Source organism: Chelonia mydas, chromosome 15 (assembly GCF_015237465.2).
Source record: "Chelonia mydas isolate rCheMyd1 chromosome 15, rCheMyd1.pri.v2, whole genome shotgun sequence".
NCBI classification, from domain to species: Eukaryota; Metazoa; Chordata; order Testudines; family Cheloniidae; genus Chelonia; species Chelonia mydas.
Genome location: NC_057856.1, coordinates 12,322,726 through 12,339,651, shown reverse-complemented (window position 1 = coordinate 12,339,651; position 16,926 = coordinate 12,322,726). Strand labels below are relative to the sequence as shown.

The following is a 16,926-nucleotide window of genomic DNA, read 5'->3' as shown; positions in this document are numbered from 1 at the left end:
AAGGCATATTAAACTGCTGTCTATTAAATTAGCTAGATAAGGCAGAAGTCTGAGTGTACTGCCATTATTTTGTCACTTAAAAAACTTGTATCCAAAAGGTAAAAACTAAAAACTCGTAACAAACATTTCTGCGTACCTTGCAAGTCAAAATTCTGTGCAACATTGAGAAGAAAGGTTATAGAGCAATACTTATTTCCTGGATGGCTGAAGATGAGTCATGCATGAATCTTGGTTCTACTGTATACACACAACTATTAAAATATGCCATAGGAGGAAATTGTTCCACAGAGTTAAGCTGCTCAGTTCTGTTTGATCTAATAGGTCTGAATGTTTTATCAAGGGCTTTTATGTTTTTTTCATGTATAAATGTAAGATTAGACTTTGACATTTAAAAATAAACAATTCCAAATAAGCAAGTGGTGCTTGCATACATCAACTGCTAAGTGGTTATAGAATCTATCAGTCACAAGACAGAAATTCTCTCTAAAACCAGTAGATTGGGCATGTAACTACAGCACTGAAAAAAGGGGGTTCCTGCTTTTATCAGGCAACTAGATACAAGTTATTACCTGAAATAGATTTGGCACTTTCCATGGCAGGTACTCTTGGCAATGAGGCTGGTCTGCTGGTAGAGGAAGTTCTCAACAAATGTTCTTCTCAGAGGAAAAAAAAAAAATAACCAGATGCGTCACTAATGCAGATTTCAGTTGTAGGGATGCAATCAGTGCGGAGACCATGATGGTCATTTATGAATTATAGAATCAGTTCATCTAGCTTACTGTGTTAGATAACTGATTATATGTCTGCCTACAAGGAGGCCGAAGGTTTGTCCATTACCATAAAGTTCACCATGGAGCCATCCTAACCATCCCCCCACAACACCACTTAATAGACTGCTGCCATGATTTGCTATAATGAAGCTTGTAAACACAAGACTGGGCAAGAAACTCTGTCTTATGGAGTAGTTTTGGCATGTGCTAAGTCAGGCAGTAGGAGGTGCTACTAAAGTAGATTGCGGCCATCCTCTATTAATAGGGCCCTACCAAATTCGTGGCCATGAAAAAAGCGTCATGAACCATGAAATCTGGTCTTTTGTGTGCTTTTACCCTATACTACACAGATTTCACGGGGGAGACCAGCATTTCTCAAACTGGGGGTCCTGACCTGAAAAGGGGTTGTGCAGGGGGAAGGGAGGGTTTGCAAGGTTATTTTAGGAAGGTCACAGTATGGCCACTCTTACTTCTGGGCTGCTTTCAGAGCTGGGCGGTCAGAGGGCGGTCGCTGTTGGCCAGGCACCCAGCTCTGAAAGCAGCACCCACCAGCAGCAGTGCAGAAGTAAGGGTAGCAGTATCACAAACCACCTACAATAACCTTGTGAAAAAAAAACACCCCCTCACCCCCATTCCTTTTTGGGTCAGGACCCCTACAATTACAATGCTGTGAAATTTCAGATTTAAATATCTGAAATCATGAAATTTGCAATTTTTAACATCTTGTGACCATGAAATTGACTACAATGAACTATGAATTTGGTAGGCCCCTATCTATGGGGTTCAAATCCATCGTCATCATAACAAAATCTTTTATCATCCCATGCATAATAGTAAGAAACTGCTTTAAACGCTAAAATGATGAAAGATTAGTTCTGCACACTGGCAGTCAATGAAAAATTAATTTCTTAAAAAGATAAATAGCAATAAAATGGATTTTGTATAAACATAAGACCCATTTTGATCTAACTTTTAGATTAAAAAATAAATTTTAAATCAAATTCTTTAAAATAATGAGCACACAAAAGACACCTGGTTAAAGAGTTATACAGCAATACGTTGTTAATAAGTACATAAAATCCAAAGAGTCAGTAACTTTTTGAAGAAAAAATGAACAGAAATGCTTTAAATATATAAATGAACCTAATTCATTAACAGAATATATTGGTATATATGAGCAACATAGATAGGTGTAAAAAATACAAATATATACATTTAAAAAGTAAACAGATTTCTTACCTACCATGCCTAGCGTTCAGATTTTTGTCTCTCTCTGGTACAAGTTGATTATATTAAATGCATAAAACAATGTAAAGAATGCAGCTGCCTTTTTGAGCACTTAATATATTAAGATTATTAACTCTTGCAGGAGAAACAAAGAACTCTGAACACAGGTCCTGGCAGGCAACAAGCCTTTCAGATTACTTTGAGAATGTATATATTTCTAATGTTTATGTCTACCCATGTATTTTGTTACAACAATTTAAGATGCAAAATCATTTACTTGGTAAGGCATTTCAATTTTACTTAAAAAAAAAAAAATCAAAGTATTCTAAAAGTAAAACCCCCACTTTACTGAGCAAATAACCCCAATATGCAGTCAACAAAAGTACAGAAAGAAGTCTGGCATATATAGACATAATTAAAGAGGAAATATACCGCTTGGAGTCATATGGGGATTATCTTGAGAAAACATCTACAAAAAAGCTCCCAAACAGGCATAAATCAGACAGCTACACCCAGCATACGAAAACAATTCATTCTTACAGGAAGGGCACATTATGAATAGAGTTTGAGAGACAAAACAAAGTTACCAGAACAGGGAACTATTAGGAAATAGAGATATTAACTTGTTAACTTAATTCAGTTTTCTGTCTTGCTGTCAAAGCACCATTTCTTGAATATTGATAACATAGCAAAGAAAATGTAATTCATTTGCATGTGATAGCGTACCCTGTATTTTTAATCTTGAAACCATGGACAGTAATACAATAATTACAGACAAATGTCCTCTTTTTACGACTTTGGACAGTCCTCTGGGACAAAGTAGCATGACTTCATGTCATGAGTGCCATGTTGGTCTGGCTTTACACTGGACTTTAATACATTTTGGCACTTTTAAAAGGCATGCATATCCTGATAGGAGGACATGGGATGGCTCTGTCAAAAATTCACACGAGCATGAACTCTACAGAATTCATACATGGGCGAGACAACCTTTTAAATTTTTTTAATAATTTACCAAAGACACACAAGGGAACATTGGAGCTCTGTGTTCCACTAACAGAGACCAAAAGTTTGGGAGACTATAACTAAGGCTACGTTTATATCATGGAGATCATGGAAGTAATGGAATCTGTGACTTCCAGAGACCTCCCTGACATTCTCTGCTGCAGTCCGAGGAGCTGTGGGACTCTGGAGGTGGCAGATAGAGGGGCACTGGCAGGGTTCCAGTGACAAGCGACAATGGGCCTCCTGCAAGGTTCTGGGGACAGACTCCTGAGGGGGCCCTCCTCAGGCTTCCAGTAATGGGCGACAGCCTTGCGAGGAGGGAGTGGGAAGAGATGTCTCGGGTGAGTGGTTGGGAGTGTCCGGTTTTCTCTCTGGGAAATATGGCCACCTTGCAGCTCCCAGCTGCCATGGGCGGAGGAAGGCCCCCATGCAGCTTCCAGATGCCGCGGGCAGAGGGGGAACCCCACAGCTCCCAGCCACCGAAAACCAAGGAGCGACAGCAGCAAAAGTCACGGACAGGTCACAGCTTCCGTGAATTTTTGTTTATTGCCCATGACATGTCCGTGACTTTTACTAATAAAAACCATGACGAAAATCTTAGCTTTAACTATAACCCATGAAACAATGAATGAGGGAAGATACACACCTGGAAATTTCATTTAAATATAAATTATATAGTGTGTCAAATACTTGGCGGGAGGAAACCAGTGTTTACGGTGAGGAATGCCCTGCTGGGAATGGCTGAGGTAACCAATTCCAATGTACTAGCCTGTGTGTGGTACTAGTCTATAAAAATGAATTGTACTTACGGTAATTGACAAGGCTGTTGATAGTGAAACTTTAGAATTCTGATATATTACAAGCTAAAGTTATCAGATTGAAAATGAAAGGAATGATCACAACTTAATAGCAGGTGCAAGCTGCGTAAGTGAAGAGTTTCTAAAAGCCGGTTGCTGCACATTCAGGAGACAGAAACTAGGTGGCTCATAAAAAAGGCCATCTACTGTCACAAGTTAGATCTTGAAGAGTTACATGTAAAACTGGCCAGTGTCAGTAAATGTTCATTCCACACAAATCAATTTGCCGTTAGTTACACGTTGCACTTGTAGAAAAAGCTATATATTCTTTTAATGTCAAATTAACAATAAAAAGTCATAATGAAATATGACTATTAGGATTTCATTTATGAATCTGTTCTGAATAATTAATGTAATTTCAAGTAAACAATATTTAATTAAAACCACTCTGAAACAAAATAGGTAGCTATTGCAATCCATTCAAACAAAAACTGAATCCTTTCAAGGGTCTTTATAAGGGAAAGTAAAGAAAAATATTCGGATGCTAAGGATCCCCTCAACCTTTTGAACTGGGATTATCTATGGAATATGTTTAATAAACTGTGGCAACAGTTTTTAAAGACAGATTAATTGTGCAAACAGCTACAACATTCAGAAAAGTACCAGGAATTATTTGCTTTGGGATAGCAATTCTTGAACTGCAGTGAAAAAAATGTACATTTCTTGAGAATTAGTCTCTCTCCATGCATCTTTTTGATAACAGACATATATATTGAAATGCCCCAAGGTTTTGTGTTTCAGCCTCTCTCTGAAATTCCTAGTTTTTGTGGGTCCAAGTCACACTCACTCAGTGTTTATATTTTTTCTCAATAAGAAAAAAAAAAAGGTGAAAGCACCACTACCCACTTTATTCTTTATATTAAAGATACCAATTACAAGCCAATGGTAGCACAAGTTTTACAAGAAGTAAAGCTAATGAAGTAGAACACATACCTTGAACAGGGATTTCTGCATAGCTTGGTCTTTTGTCTGACAAAGGTGTAAGGGGTTTGGAGGTTGATATTGGTCCACTTATAGAATGCCTCTGAAACAGCAAGATATCATATAGTAACATATTTAATTTGAAGATAAAGAGGAACCATCAAAATGGACTGTAAAGCAAGTAACCTCTAGTTTGAGGAGTTAATAACTGTATAAAGTCAGCTTAACAAAAAGAACCAGTACACTTATCGTAGTGTCAGAATTTGGCATAAATATATTCAGGTTGGTATAAGGCAACATGAAATGAGAATTCATGCTCATTTTTGCTTCTGTGAGATAAATAAAGAAGGCAAATGTTACTTTTTCATCTGAGACCTGGTCTACACACAGACATTGCACCAGTTTAACTAAAACTGAAATATTAAACCAATGCAGCTGTGTGTATAAAATGTGGAAAGAGTCCACACACACAACTGCACTGGTTTAATATTGCACCTTTAGTTAAACCGGTGCAACTTCTACGTGTAGACAAGCCTTAAGTCTTACTGCCTGTGCATTTACATTATTCACACTAAGGTCCCATTTACCAAACGATAGTAGGTTTGACATAACAGGTACCAAGGAACTGAAAGATCAAATCAAAGAGTGATTTTTATTCAGAATGACAGTTTGGTTTGGTTAACACCTATTTAATCTGAAGCACTCTACAAACAGCTGAAAGTAAATATCTTTGTTAAACATTTATCATACCTTTATGATATCAATCTAATTACTTTTTGTATGAAGGTCCTCTGAATTGCAGTTCTACTCTGAAAGGTAACTATGTAAAATTAGCACAATTTTAACATATTTTTTGGCCTGTGTGAATCCAGTGTCACATCTTTTTAGTGATACAAGTAAGTTCTCACTGCTCTTTTCAGAGCCTACTTGACAAAAATTGAGCTGGATTTTTTATTTTTTCTTGTTCAACTGAATTTACTAAATTCCAACCAGTTACACTTGTGGAAACTCACTGACAAAACAGTGGAACTCCAAAATGCCATGTCTACACTCACTTTCAGAGTAGAGCTGCACTTTAATGTTGATTTTTGTGACATGCTGACTCCACTGTTAAGTACATAACAATCTTTTTCATAGTATACTGTCGTCAGGAGACCTCAAGTTCCATTCAAGCACAGCCTCCTGGATACCATCGTTGAGGAACTACAGCAACTACTTTCCTAATATTTTTCTTTGTAAGCATTTACATATTTTTAGCTGTAATGAAGCTTTACTCTCTGAAAAGAAGGAGAGCCAGCATTGTGCGATCCGATAGTGTTCCACAGATCACATGCAAATCACGTGTGGACTACTGTTTTGGAATCAATAGGCTATAATTGTGGAATTACATATTTGTTCTGAAATCTGGATTTTGCATACAGTATGTTGCCATTCTACCACTACATGTCTGAATCTGCCTTGTTTCCAAAAGTGTCAATTTGCAGTATTTTCCAGTGAAGTCAAACACACCTACTGGATGCACACACTATTCTTTCAGTAGTTGAATGAACTGTACAGTTTGATAATCATTCTCTACAGTCACCGAGACAGCAGTTAATTTACAGAGGGAATCAGGAAAGACTATTTGCATTATTTCCTGGAAAATTTAATTTGGTTTCAAAATATCTAACGCAAGTTATAGTATACCTTCATTATTTACTTCCCGTGTCCCTCTTAACTATCTGATCAGCCCACTAAAGAGTTCAAAATGAACACCCTGTCAGCTTCCCATCTGGCCCATGCTAAGATAAGATGGCTAAATGAGTGGGCCCCCTTATCTTCAGGAGATTTAAAGGCTCAGGTGCTTCTCATGCCAAGTCATGTAGAGAAGCTAAACTCAAAGATATGATTAAAAAAACACAAAAAAACAACCTTAAAGTATAGAGTTTGCAACATGTCCTTGCATACATAGGATTACCAGGCTACTTACTCTAGTGTGGCTCTCATATATGACAACCGTTTTGCACTGGCAAGAAAATGAGAAAACTGCCAACGTCCAGGAGTCTAACCCCCATAATATAGCAAGAGGAACTGTATTTCATCACTTCATTATCAGATTATGTATGGGATCCTAAATGAATGCTATAAAGATGGATATTTCTTTGTTTAAACATGCTGTCAACTGCAAATCAAGTAAACCCTGGGAGAGCTAGTTCTAATCCATGCATGAAATTGCTTCTGATAGCTAATTTTAAAAGCTAATGTTCTCCACTTATTCAGAACTTTAACCACCATGTCAGAGTGAATTTCCCTATTTTACAAAGGAAAAGGAAACAACAGCTATAACTGAAAGAAAGGATAAAATTAAAAAAGAGGAATAAATACATTTTATTTTGGCTAGGCACTGTTTACTCAGATCACACACAGTCTCAACTCAATCAAGGCTTCCCACTGATGTCCTGGGGGCTATGCCTCTCCCAAATATTAAACATAATTGTACCTGGCCTGCCAAAATTGAGAAGCCAAAACTCTTGACAGTACAGCAGTAAGGATTGTAAGATTTAAACCTAAACCTGTCCCATATTTTTCTAAGATCCTCCACCCCTCACTTTCTTTAAAAAACAAAAACAAACCCACCCCTCAAAGGGTTTGTTTTTAAACACTTTCCTCTACCAAGGATCATCAGGCAATCACCTGCTGCATTGCCTATCTTTGGGCTAGCCCTGTAAGCACTCCAGCACTCTTAGCATACAGCAGTGGTTTTCAAACTGGGTTATGCGAGCTCTCGTCAGGGGGTATGTGAGAAAAATCCTGTAATGGTGGACAACGCATTTTATTTAGTAAGACTTGGCAATCTAATCATAGGCATATTATGTCCCTATTTTAGATGAGGGTATGTATTAGACTGTATTATTTGGAAAGGGGTACACAGCTGAAAAAGTTTGAAAACCATTGGCATAGAGGATGAAGGAAGACCTCCTTTCCAATTCTACCATTCTCAAAGACTTCACATTAGTGGAAACCTCCCCCACCTCCAGGAGAAAGCTCCTACTAAAGCCTATGTAAACATGGAGCCTCCACAGTATTCCTAGCCTGGAAGCAAGGGAACATAGCTCCAGACCTCCACCTACCCATGTTTCAGTACTACTTCCCCAACCCCCAAGTTCTACTATGTACAGTACTTTAAAAACAAACATTCTTTGAGATAGGGTCAAATAAGTGACAGTCTTACTCAGCTGGTAATTTTCGGTATGTTAGTCATTTCTATTTGTCATAAAACAAGTTGGTTTGGTTTTCTGCTTTTTACTTCTTTTGGCACTTCAGAGCCAATGCCATTATATCCAGCCATGTCTACTCTAGCTAATTTCCCCTAGAATTTTCAATCATTCATACCACCTGTGTTTGCACTAGTGTAGCCAGGCCACAGATATTCTGCGAAATTTTAGGGGGAAATGGATCAACTGAATTATTTACCAGGTTCCAACCAGCAACATCTGCACTAGCCTACTAAGACAGTGACATGCAGCATAGATGTCACTAAGGGAATAATCTGCCCTGCAGAACCTTAATTACACATGATGAGGCGCGAGAAACAATTTTACTTGACTAAGCCTACGATGAACATAAGGGATGGCGTGACACACTTTACTTGTAAACTAAACTCATTTGATATATAATCAGACACTAGTATGGAACCTGACGCCCCCCTCCCCCCCAAAAAAACCAAACCCTAAGAAACCCCACAAAGTCACTGTTGGACTAGATTTGTCACTAGAACTGCGCTTTAAGTGTAACATTAACTGACTCCTACAAGCCAGTTCTGAGGAACTGGACATGTCAACAGTCAAAGCCCACAATACTAAAAACAAATGTTATCAAAAGGACAAAAGGGATACATGTCTTCAATACAAACAATGAAGGGCGCACAGATGTGAGCCATAATATTAAATATTGATATAAAAGACTATGTGCAATCTGTATTCTGTAGCTCCTATTGGTCACTTTTCAAACTACATTAAGAACTCGCAGGAGGAAAGGGGTGAGGATGTTAAAATCAGGCTCATTTGAATGAACTGTATAATGAAAGATGTCCACAGTCTTAAATAAACTGGACCTTCCATTCAGGGCTGTTCCCAAAACATAAAGGTATTTTATAAAAAGTAAAATTATACTTCCTTTTATATAAAAAATAAGTTTGATATAAATATACCAGATACTATATGGGAGTCAGCAAAATGTACATTCCTGTTTGCCAGCAAACGCGCAGGCTTATTCTAAACCACATTGGAGAGCTAAAACCAAAACTAAAAATGCCTAGAAAACATTAACAGTGGAGGGGAAAAGTATTATTGATATTTACTTTCAAATAGAAATATAGATTATTTACCCCTGGAGTAAGGATGAATCTGGCCTAATATGTTTAACAAAAAAGTGGTCTCAGAATTAGAAATAAGATTTACTATGCTAAGAGAGGAACAGCAAGTACACAATCTCACTAATAATAAGAAAATTTAATGTCAGTTACTTTTTTCCTCACTGACATTTTCAGGCTGAAGGGAAAAGTTCTGCTAGATAGTAATGATCTCCTGCTTATTATCTGTTAGCATAAATAATTAAGTTAACAGTTTCAGACATCAAAAATCTAATTTTAAATGTTATGGTGTTGGTACTTTCTTAGGTTAATACAGAAATCCATCATGCAGAAAATAATTTGATTAAGTTAGGTTTCCTGGAAATCACCCAGGCTAGAACAATGGGAGTTACTAATCGATTCATAAAGAGAAATAGAAACATACATAATCCTTTAAAAAAGGAAAGTAATCTGCATGTACATAGGTTTTTCAATTTGAGAGGCAGAATGGTGATGGACTGAGTTAGCCCATTAACCTCCAAAGACTGTAGTTTAAATCCCTGGTGGACATTGGTAAACATCGCTAAACCATAATCCTGAGTACCTCAGCTTAGTTGTAAAAAGTGTGTGGGGAAGCCAGCACACATTACCAATCTCTGTCTGCTTATCTGTAAGTTATTATATATTTATATTACAGTAGAGCCTAATTACAGAGGGCCTAATCAGGACTGGGTCCCCTTTTGCTAGGTGCTGTACAAGCAGAGGCAGACATGGTCCCTGCAATGAAGAGCTTACACTCTAAGACCTTAAGTCCAGGTTCATGAGAATTACATATACAACATTTTAAAAAACAGTGCTTTCGGGGTGGGGGGGGGGGGGGGGGGGAGAAAACTATGCATTCAATTTTTCTCTAAACCCTGTTTTATCAGTTTTCTAGCTACTGAGAGGGAAATATACTACTCTTAATTTCCCATCGAAGGAGATATCTTCTTTTGTACTTTTACATTGAGTGCCTCACTCAGACATTGAGATGAAACCTGATCTACACATGAGAAATTTTGCAAAAATTCCCCATTATTGCCAGCACCAGTTCAGATAAATCCGTGGTAGGAGCCTTAGTGTAACGGGGCTGCCAGCTGTCAGTTAGACCTGCTTTGAGCTAGATGGCCATGATTACAATATAGGTAGCAAGTCAACTCTAGGGCTCCATTGTCGCAAACACCAGCAGAGAGGGGGAAAAAAAGTTAGAAACTGAGGAATTTTTGCTATCACAGTTTAAGGAGTAACAGTGACAAACACAGAAATACTCCACTTTGACTAAATCTTATCGCTCTGCCTATGTGCTTTCGGCTGAGGTGAAAATGGAGGGGTGAAACACCATGCTGAGCTACACTTGCCGATGTCACTCATCAGCACAGAGCAGGAAAATGCATGTAAGACTTGAATGTTGCAGTCGAGTCAAAAGTAACTTAAAATACTAGATTAAACATAACCCAGTTTGCTCAGCAAAGTTAAATATGACATTGGCATTTAAGCGCAATGTTGGTGACATCCTCCTACTGAAGTGACACTGAAGTACAGACAGACACCTCTTTTCCTAAAGTGTTTTGCAACATAGGTATGCACTGTTAAACAGCTGCTCTACTCCACCACCATGTTGACTGCATTTTAGTGGAGGGCATAACAAATCCTAGATATGCTGCAGTTACGACTATACTTTGTAATCCTTATAGGTGCATAAAGTAATATTAAAAATATTAAACAAAATGTTTAATATTCACACTTTAGATTTGCTAGAGATGCCTGACACATGTAAGATAGTTTGAGTGCTGATAAAATGGATCAAATCACAGAAACCATCCTACCAGTAGTCTAGGGAACTGAGATCAGCAGAAGGAAAAGAGGAGAAATACCTGTCTCAACAGCCAGGACTGGAGTGAAGAGAGAATACACGAAAGAACAAAAGAGACACCTTAATGCTTTCCTTTTCTGAACGGGAAGAGAGTAGTAAGATTTGCATTGAAAATATTAAACAGCAACATGCTATAATTGGGCTGTGATGTTCTATCTATCACACAATGATACTGACTTGGATCATCAAGGGAGGTTAAAGGAGGTGTTATGCCTATGTTTGCATCTGATCTTAAATGCAGATGGGTCTCACTCCAAAACCTGGTTTTGACAGTCTGTCTATCTTACAAGAATACAAGGATGGGAATAAATGGGATTTGTGTTGGCATACAGATTGTCATACTGACCCAGAGTCTCTGCTTGATCAGACAAGTGCTACCACAAAGAAACTGAGTCAGCAAGGGTATGTATGTCTACCCTGCTACATACAGCATGCTTCCCATAGCACATAGGTGTGGGCTAGCTCTGCTCAGGCTAGTGCAATAAAAACAGCAGCATGGGCAGTGACTCAGGCTAGGCACCCAAGTATGAACCAGGGGGTCTGGCACGATTGTGCTCAGGCAGCTAGCCCAAGCTACTGCTTGTGCCACTGCAGCCACATCAATGTCTTTAGTATGCTAGCTCAAGATTAGACTTGTTCTAAAGGATTTCAGTATTCGTGCAGTGGACAACTCTTCCAGCTTAACTCGGATCTCATGGCCACAATGACAAACTTGGAACTGTCCCAGGCTGTCACACTCTTAAATCTTGATTTCCAATGTAACTAGAGAAGGAATAATGAACAGAATATGAACGCTGACATCACTGGTAGGGGAGACTTGATAGAAGACAAATTCTAAGAAGTAGGCTGAACTGAATTATTTAGTGCCTTCAAGGGGAAGACAGTAGAAATCAATGTGGTAACATGATGGAAATTCTCTGGGCCTCATTATATCATTCCTTCACTATAAATGGCTGTTTAGATATAATACAACATAAATAAGGTCAACACAGAAAAGTCTGTCTGCATAGTCACACACATTCAGTAAAACAACTTATTTTCAAAAGAAATTAGAGGCAAAGTTGCTCTGTTACACTATTATATTCCTTTTTCAGGGAGTTACTTCCATTCCAGAGAACATCCCACTTCTGACATTCTGCTTGTGCACCAGAAGTGCAATTCAAGATTCAAATTATGGCAGACAGAGAACCTCAAATGAAAAGTAGCAGGCATCATGTGATAGCTCCCCACTAGTTTAAGATGCTATTTTGGTTACAAAGAACTGAAGTTCATGGTTAATTTATGAATAAATAAAGCAAATAAGCCTCAGGCTACAGAGAAAAGCCTTTGGTGTTGCCAAACCTCTAGTCTAGCCTTTCAGAGTGTGAGATTAAGCATGCTCTTTTCATGAGCAAAGAAAAAAATATAAAGGCAGATCAATGCCGACTGAACACCCAGCTGATACAAAGCTAGTCAGATCCAGCTGTCTTCGGAAAAACACTGTCACTGCTGACTGAACCACAGAAAGCAACAAATTTTCTGATTAAAACATCTAATTTGTCCACTTTTGTTTTGAAGCTATAACTGTTCATCTTATGAATCTGAGTCTCAGTGTGAAGGGATATGACTTATCAATATCTGCACTATAAAATGCTGCCATACTTGGACAACAGGTTTCAAACATTATTCCTTCACTGCCACAAGCCAGGGTTCAAAAAGGTGCTTCCTCTCACTACAACTATTGTAAAATTGTGCCACCACATATTACAATAAATTGGCAGCATTTCTGGCCTCCAATACTCTGAATCTAATAGAAGAACTACTGATAAGTGAGCATACACTGTCACTGAAGGAAATGAGCACTGCCAGTTCCTTAAAATACTTCATCCTGCCAACAACCGCTACCTTTACTCTTATCTGTTCTGAGCCCAACCCTGCTGGCTTTCGTCCACGTCCACACATCATCCTGATACTGAGAAAACAAAACAGCGGTGTCCAGGTTCATAGAAAGCAAGACTGAGCAATATGCTCAGTATACTGATAACTATGCAATCCTGTGATACTTAATGTTCTCCCCTAGCAGTTGACCAAAGGGGTGGGAGGCTGGAGAGGGGACAGAGAACTTAGGGTACATCAACACGTTGAACGTAACTCTCTGGATCCCTATATAATGAATTAAAATGCCAATTTATGACTTCATCCCTCTAATACAGGTCCTATAGTGAGGCCCACAACACTGATAAATTTGTATCAAAGGCTGATGACCAATCCCACACAGATGCATGACCTCTATCGGCCAAAGGAGACAGAGGACTCAAAACTGACAGACGAGTTCAGGAAGATTGAAGTTAGTCTTCCATATTACAAAAATATCAATTCTCAGCAGCACAGGAATAGTTAGTATCTGACTACAGAATTGTATTTTTCAGTGTTTCTTACTGAACCCCCCCCCGCCCGAAAACCACCACCACTACACTCTACAAGTTACACATGCATTAAACAAACCTTTGGTAATTTTTCTAGTACTCCAGTTGGTTAAAGATGTCACATAACCGAAAAGTACATGCAATAAGATGTTCCTTCATTAGAATATACCCCAACAGAAAATATTGCTTAAAGGGTAGTCAGAAGTGTGTCTCCATGGGAAGCGAAGTTGGCCCTGACAACGTCCTTGGAAATGGGGAGGGAAGAGGGACAGACTGCCTCTGTATCAACAGTAAAATATGGGGGAGAGGTTGTTTCACCCTAACATAACTGGGCTTTAAGGACAATAATTTTCTTCAAGTGCCCTTAGGCTGTATCAGTTCCTTTGTCCAACTCTACATTTCAGAAACTATTTTACCTCAGGCAATATTTTACTACTGTTGCCCACAAAGTCAATCGGCGTCTGTATAATACCATCACCTCCTTTTGCATGATTTCTTTGACAAACAAAGGATGAAATACCATCACATGCACTTACCTGCATAGGAGACACTGCAGCGGCTGGGGGTGTTTTCATGGGGCTTGGACTGAGAGGAGTGCGAGGAATTGTGGCTGTAGCAGGACTTGGAACTATTGGAAAAATAAAAAGGAAGCTATCCCAAATGCAGCATGGTTTTCAGTCAAATGGAGAAGTGGCCATATAGCCACATGTCAAGACAACTGTTTAAGGGCAGAACCTGACAAGTGTTTTGTTTGCTCATATTGTGCAGTGCTCATTTTTTGGAAAGCAACTTTGAAAGTTTCAAAAATGCTCAGAGTACTACGTTGGTCACCTCCTAACATGAGCCTGCTCTACATCAAAAAACAGAAACCATATAAAACTATTTACAGTATCCAGCTGTTCACAAAAAAAATATTCTCCCCCCTACTTAACTGGAAGTTTTATATACCAAAAGTGGCTTTGATTTTCTGATTTAGAGAGTTACATTCTTTGTTGCATCTCTAGGCAGTGTACATTGCACATACCAGGGGCTCCTTACTTTCCTCCCTTTCCCACACAAACTGCCTGTGTGACACCCACCCATCCATCTTTATGTCAGGGACTCCCTGCAACCAGCCATCCCCACCTTCATGACAAAGGCTCTAACTCACATTCACCCATGCTAGGGTCCTCCATTTCCCACTCATTAATCCCTCTGCCACATTTCAGGGGGTTGGAGTATCCCCCATGACATCCTCCCCACATACCATCACCCCCATTTCCCCACTCAAGCCAGGGGCTGTGTGCCCCCTCATTCCCTCCTAACCCCCATATCAGGGCCTCCCCTTTTCCACCACAGGGAACCCTATTTCCTCTTCCCACATGGTAGGAGCTCTGTGAACACCCCCATTCCACCCACCATGCCACCATTCTAATTTCCTTTCTTTCTGTTCTGGAGAAGCATTCAGGGTGTCAGCATTTTCACACTATATTGGGAAGAATGGTAGAGCTAAGATAAGGGGTACTGTTATGCTGGAAGATGTTAACGGCTGCCACCAACAAGTTATTTGATCTATAGACAATCACAGAGGTAGTTGTAGTTGCTGGGTCTGCTAATCAGATGCAAGGAACTGAGAGTCCCCTTCATCTCCCCGCTCCAAGTTTTCCAAATTTCAGATAGAAGTGCCATCAACGTGTGTGTAAACCTCATTTTGCTCAGCCAGTCAGCTGATTCCCTAATTGCATGACTAGCAAATGATGTAAATTTCTTACCAGGAGGATAGTTTTTATTTTGATATAATTTGTCTGAGCAACCGGATCCTTATGCAAAGCCACAGATGAGCAAGTTTTCTGCTGATTCACTCATGTTACTTCCTCCTTTTACTAGAATTTTTTGCATAATTATCATCAGCAAAAACACTAACAGCCCTCAAATTAGAACGGAGGAGGTTGAAAGCGACAAACACTAACAGGGAGAACACAGATGTAAAAATATGACAATCTACAGCATCTCCATATGATTTATAGATTATACTGAATCATATGACAGGTCTTCAGGTGGTGAGCATAAAAGTGGGATGCCAGTTATATTACGGCTGCTTATATCAATCTGGTAGCCCTAAGGGACCTTAAAGTGTATGTAAATGTAATTTAAATGTAATTTACACCCACATTAAGGCCCCTTTGTACTACGAGAGCAATTTAAAGCTGTCTTAATGTAAATGAGACTAAGGGCTTATCTACAAATTGGGGTAATGTGCTCTATGGGGGATACAATTTCTAAAGCACACTAATGTGTTGTACGTTAATTGGTCTGTGTAGATCCTACTGGTGCTTACTGAAGGTTCCCTAGTACGATTTAATGTAATGCTGTTTCAAGCACTGGTATAGTGCACTAGGAAACTTTTAGTACACACCAGCAGGATCTACACAGACTAAATAATGTACAATGCATTAGTGTGCTTTGGACATCACAAGCCCAGAAAATGCATTATTTCACCATGTAGATAAGCCCTAAATTTGTATAACAATTCTTCAGAAACAGGACCTTAAAGTCAGGCTCTAAATCTACAGGTCCCATTTCCTAAAATGCCGAGTGCCCAATAGTTCCCACTGAGGTAAATGGGAGAAGGAGGGTCGGCACTTCTCTGACAGGCACTAAAATATGGATTTTAGGAGCTCAGGCGTTTTTTGAAAAACTTGGTGCTAGTCATAATATAGTTTCTAGGATGCTCATTTGGGGGCATGTATTAATGTCAGTGTCTTAATGGGAATACTGAATAAGCTGCGGACACAGCTAAGTGTACAATTGGTATTATATTCCTGTTGAGTGAGTGCTGAATCACAAAGCCTCTAGTGTCCAAATCACTAGGTAAGTGACAGTGAGGAATAGAGAACATTCAACCCCTGGGGTTGGGGAGAGAAGAGGAAGAGAAAGAGAAAGGATAATTCTTTAACAGTAATGTACCCCAGTAATGCAATTTATTGTACGTGGGTTTGTTTCAGACAGCATCTGTAGGTTGCTATTGTAGTTTCATGCAGCTGCATTTTGAATCAGCCAGATCAGAAGCATACATGTCAACATACATAAACCTCTAACTTTGTACAGCTACTACACTGGTTAGAAGTAATTACCTTGTGAGGCACTGTCGAAGGATTTGATTAGTGTTTTTACGGTGGGAGTTGGCTCCGAGGAAGTGGAGGACCTGCGACTCAGCCCCATTCCTTGTCTCAGAGCTGCCAAATCCCTCTCTACAGCATTCATGTAATTGTATACCCGGCCACGTTCCTCTTCCTGCCTGTAAACAAAAGCTAGGCCATCTCAGACACATCAGAAAAATATTTTCTTTATGTCAAAAGGCTTAAATGTAAACATAGGAATTGAGCTCATAACTCTACTCATTATATTAACCTACTTTGCTATTTATTGTAATTTAGGTTTAGATTAACAGCCTTAGATACCAGTCAATTTCTTTAATATCTGTCAACAAGAGACCCTAAGTGAACTGAAAGGCTCTCAA

The 16,926-nt window shown here is 39.0% G+C and overlaps 1 protein-coding gene across 7 annotated transcripts in view; it reads right to left on the bottom strand.

Annotated features, from left to right (window-relative positions):
- Window positions 1-16,926, bottom strand: part of SPECC1L (sperm antigen with calponin homology and coiled-coil domains 1 like) — a 112,862-nt gene that overhangs the window by 46,318 nt on the left and 49,618 nt on the right. For 6 of the 7 annotated variants that reach the window (XM_037879130.2, XM_043530041.1, XM_043530039.1 and 3 more), the window contains 4 exons: window positions 16,541-16,704; window positions 13,964-14,055; window positions 4,793-4,883; window positions 570-653 (listed from right to left, as the gene is read on the bottom strand). In XM_037879130.2, coding sequence (XP_037735058.1) covers window positions 570-653; window positions 4,793-4,883; window positions 13,964-14,055; window positions 16,541-16,704 — 431 coding nt within the window. The remainder of the gene's footprint in view (window positions 1-569; window positions 654-4,792; window positions 4,884-13,963; window positions 14,056-16,540; window positions 16,705-16,926) is intronic. The other variant, XM_037879132.2, reaches the window with a different exon arrangement.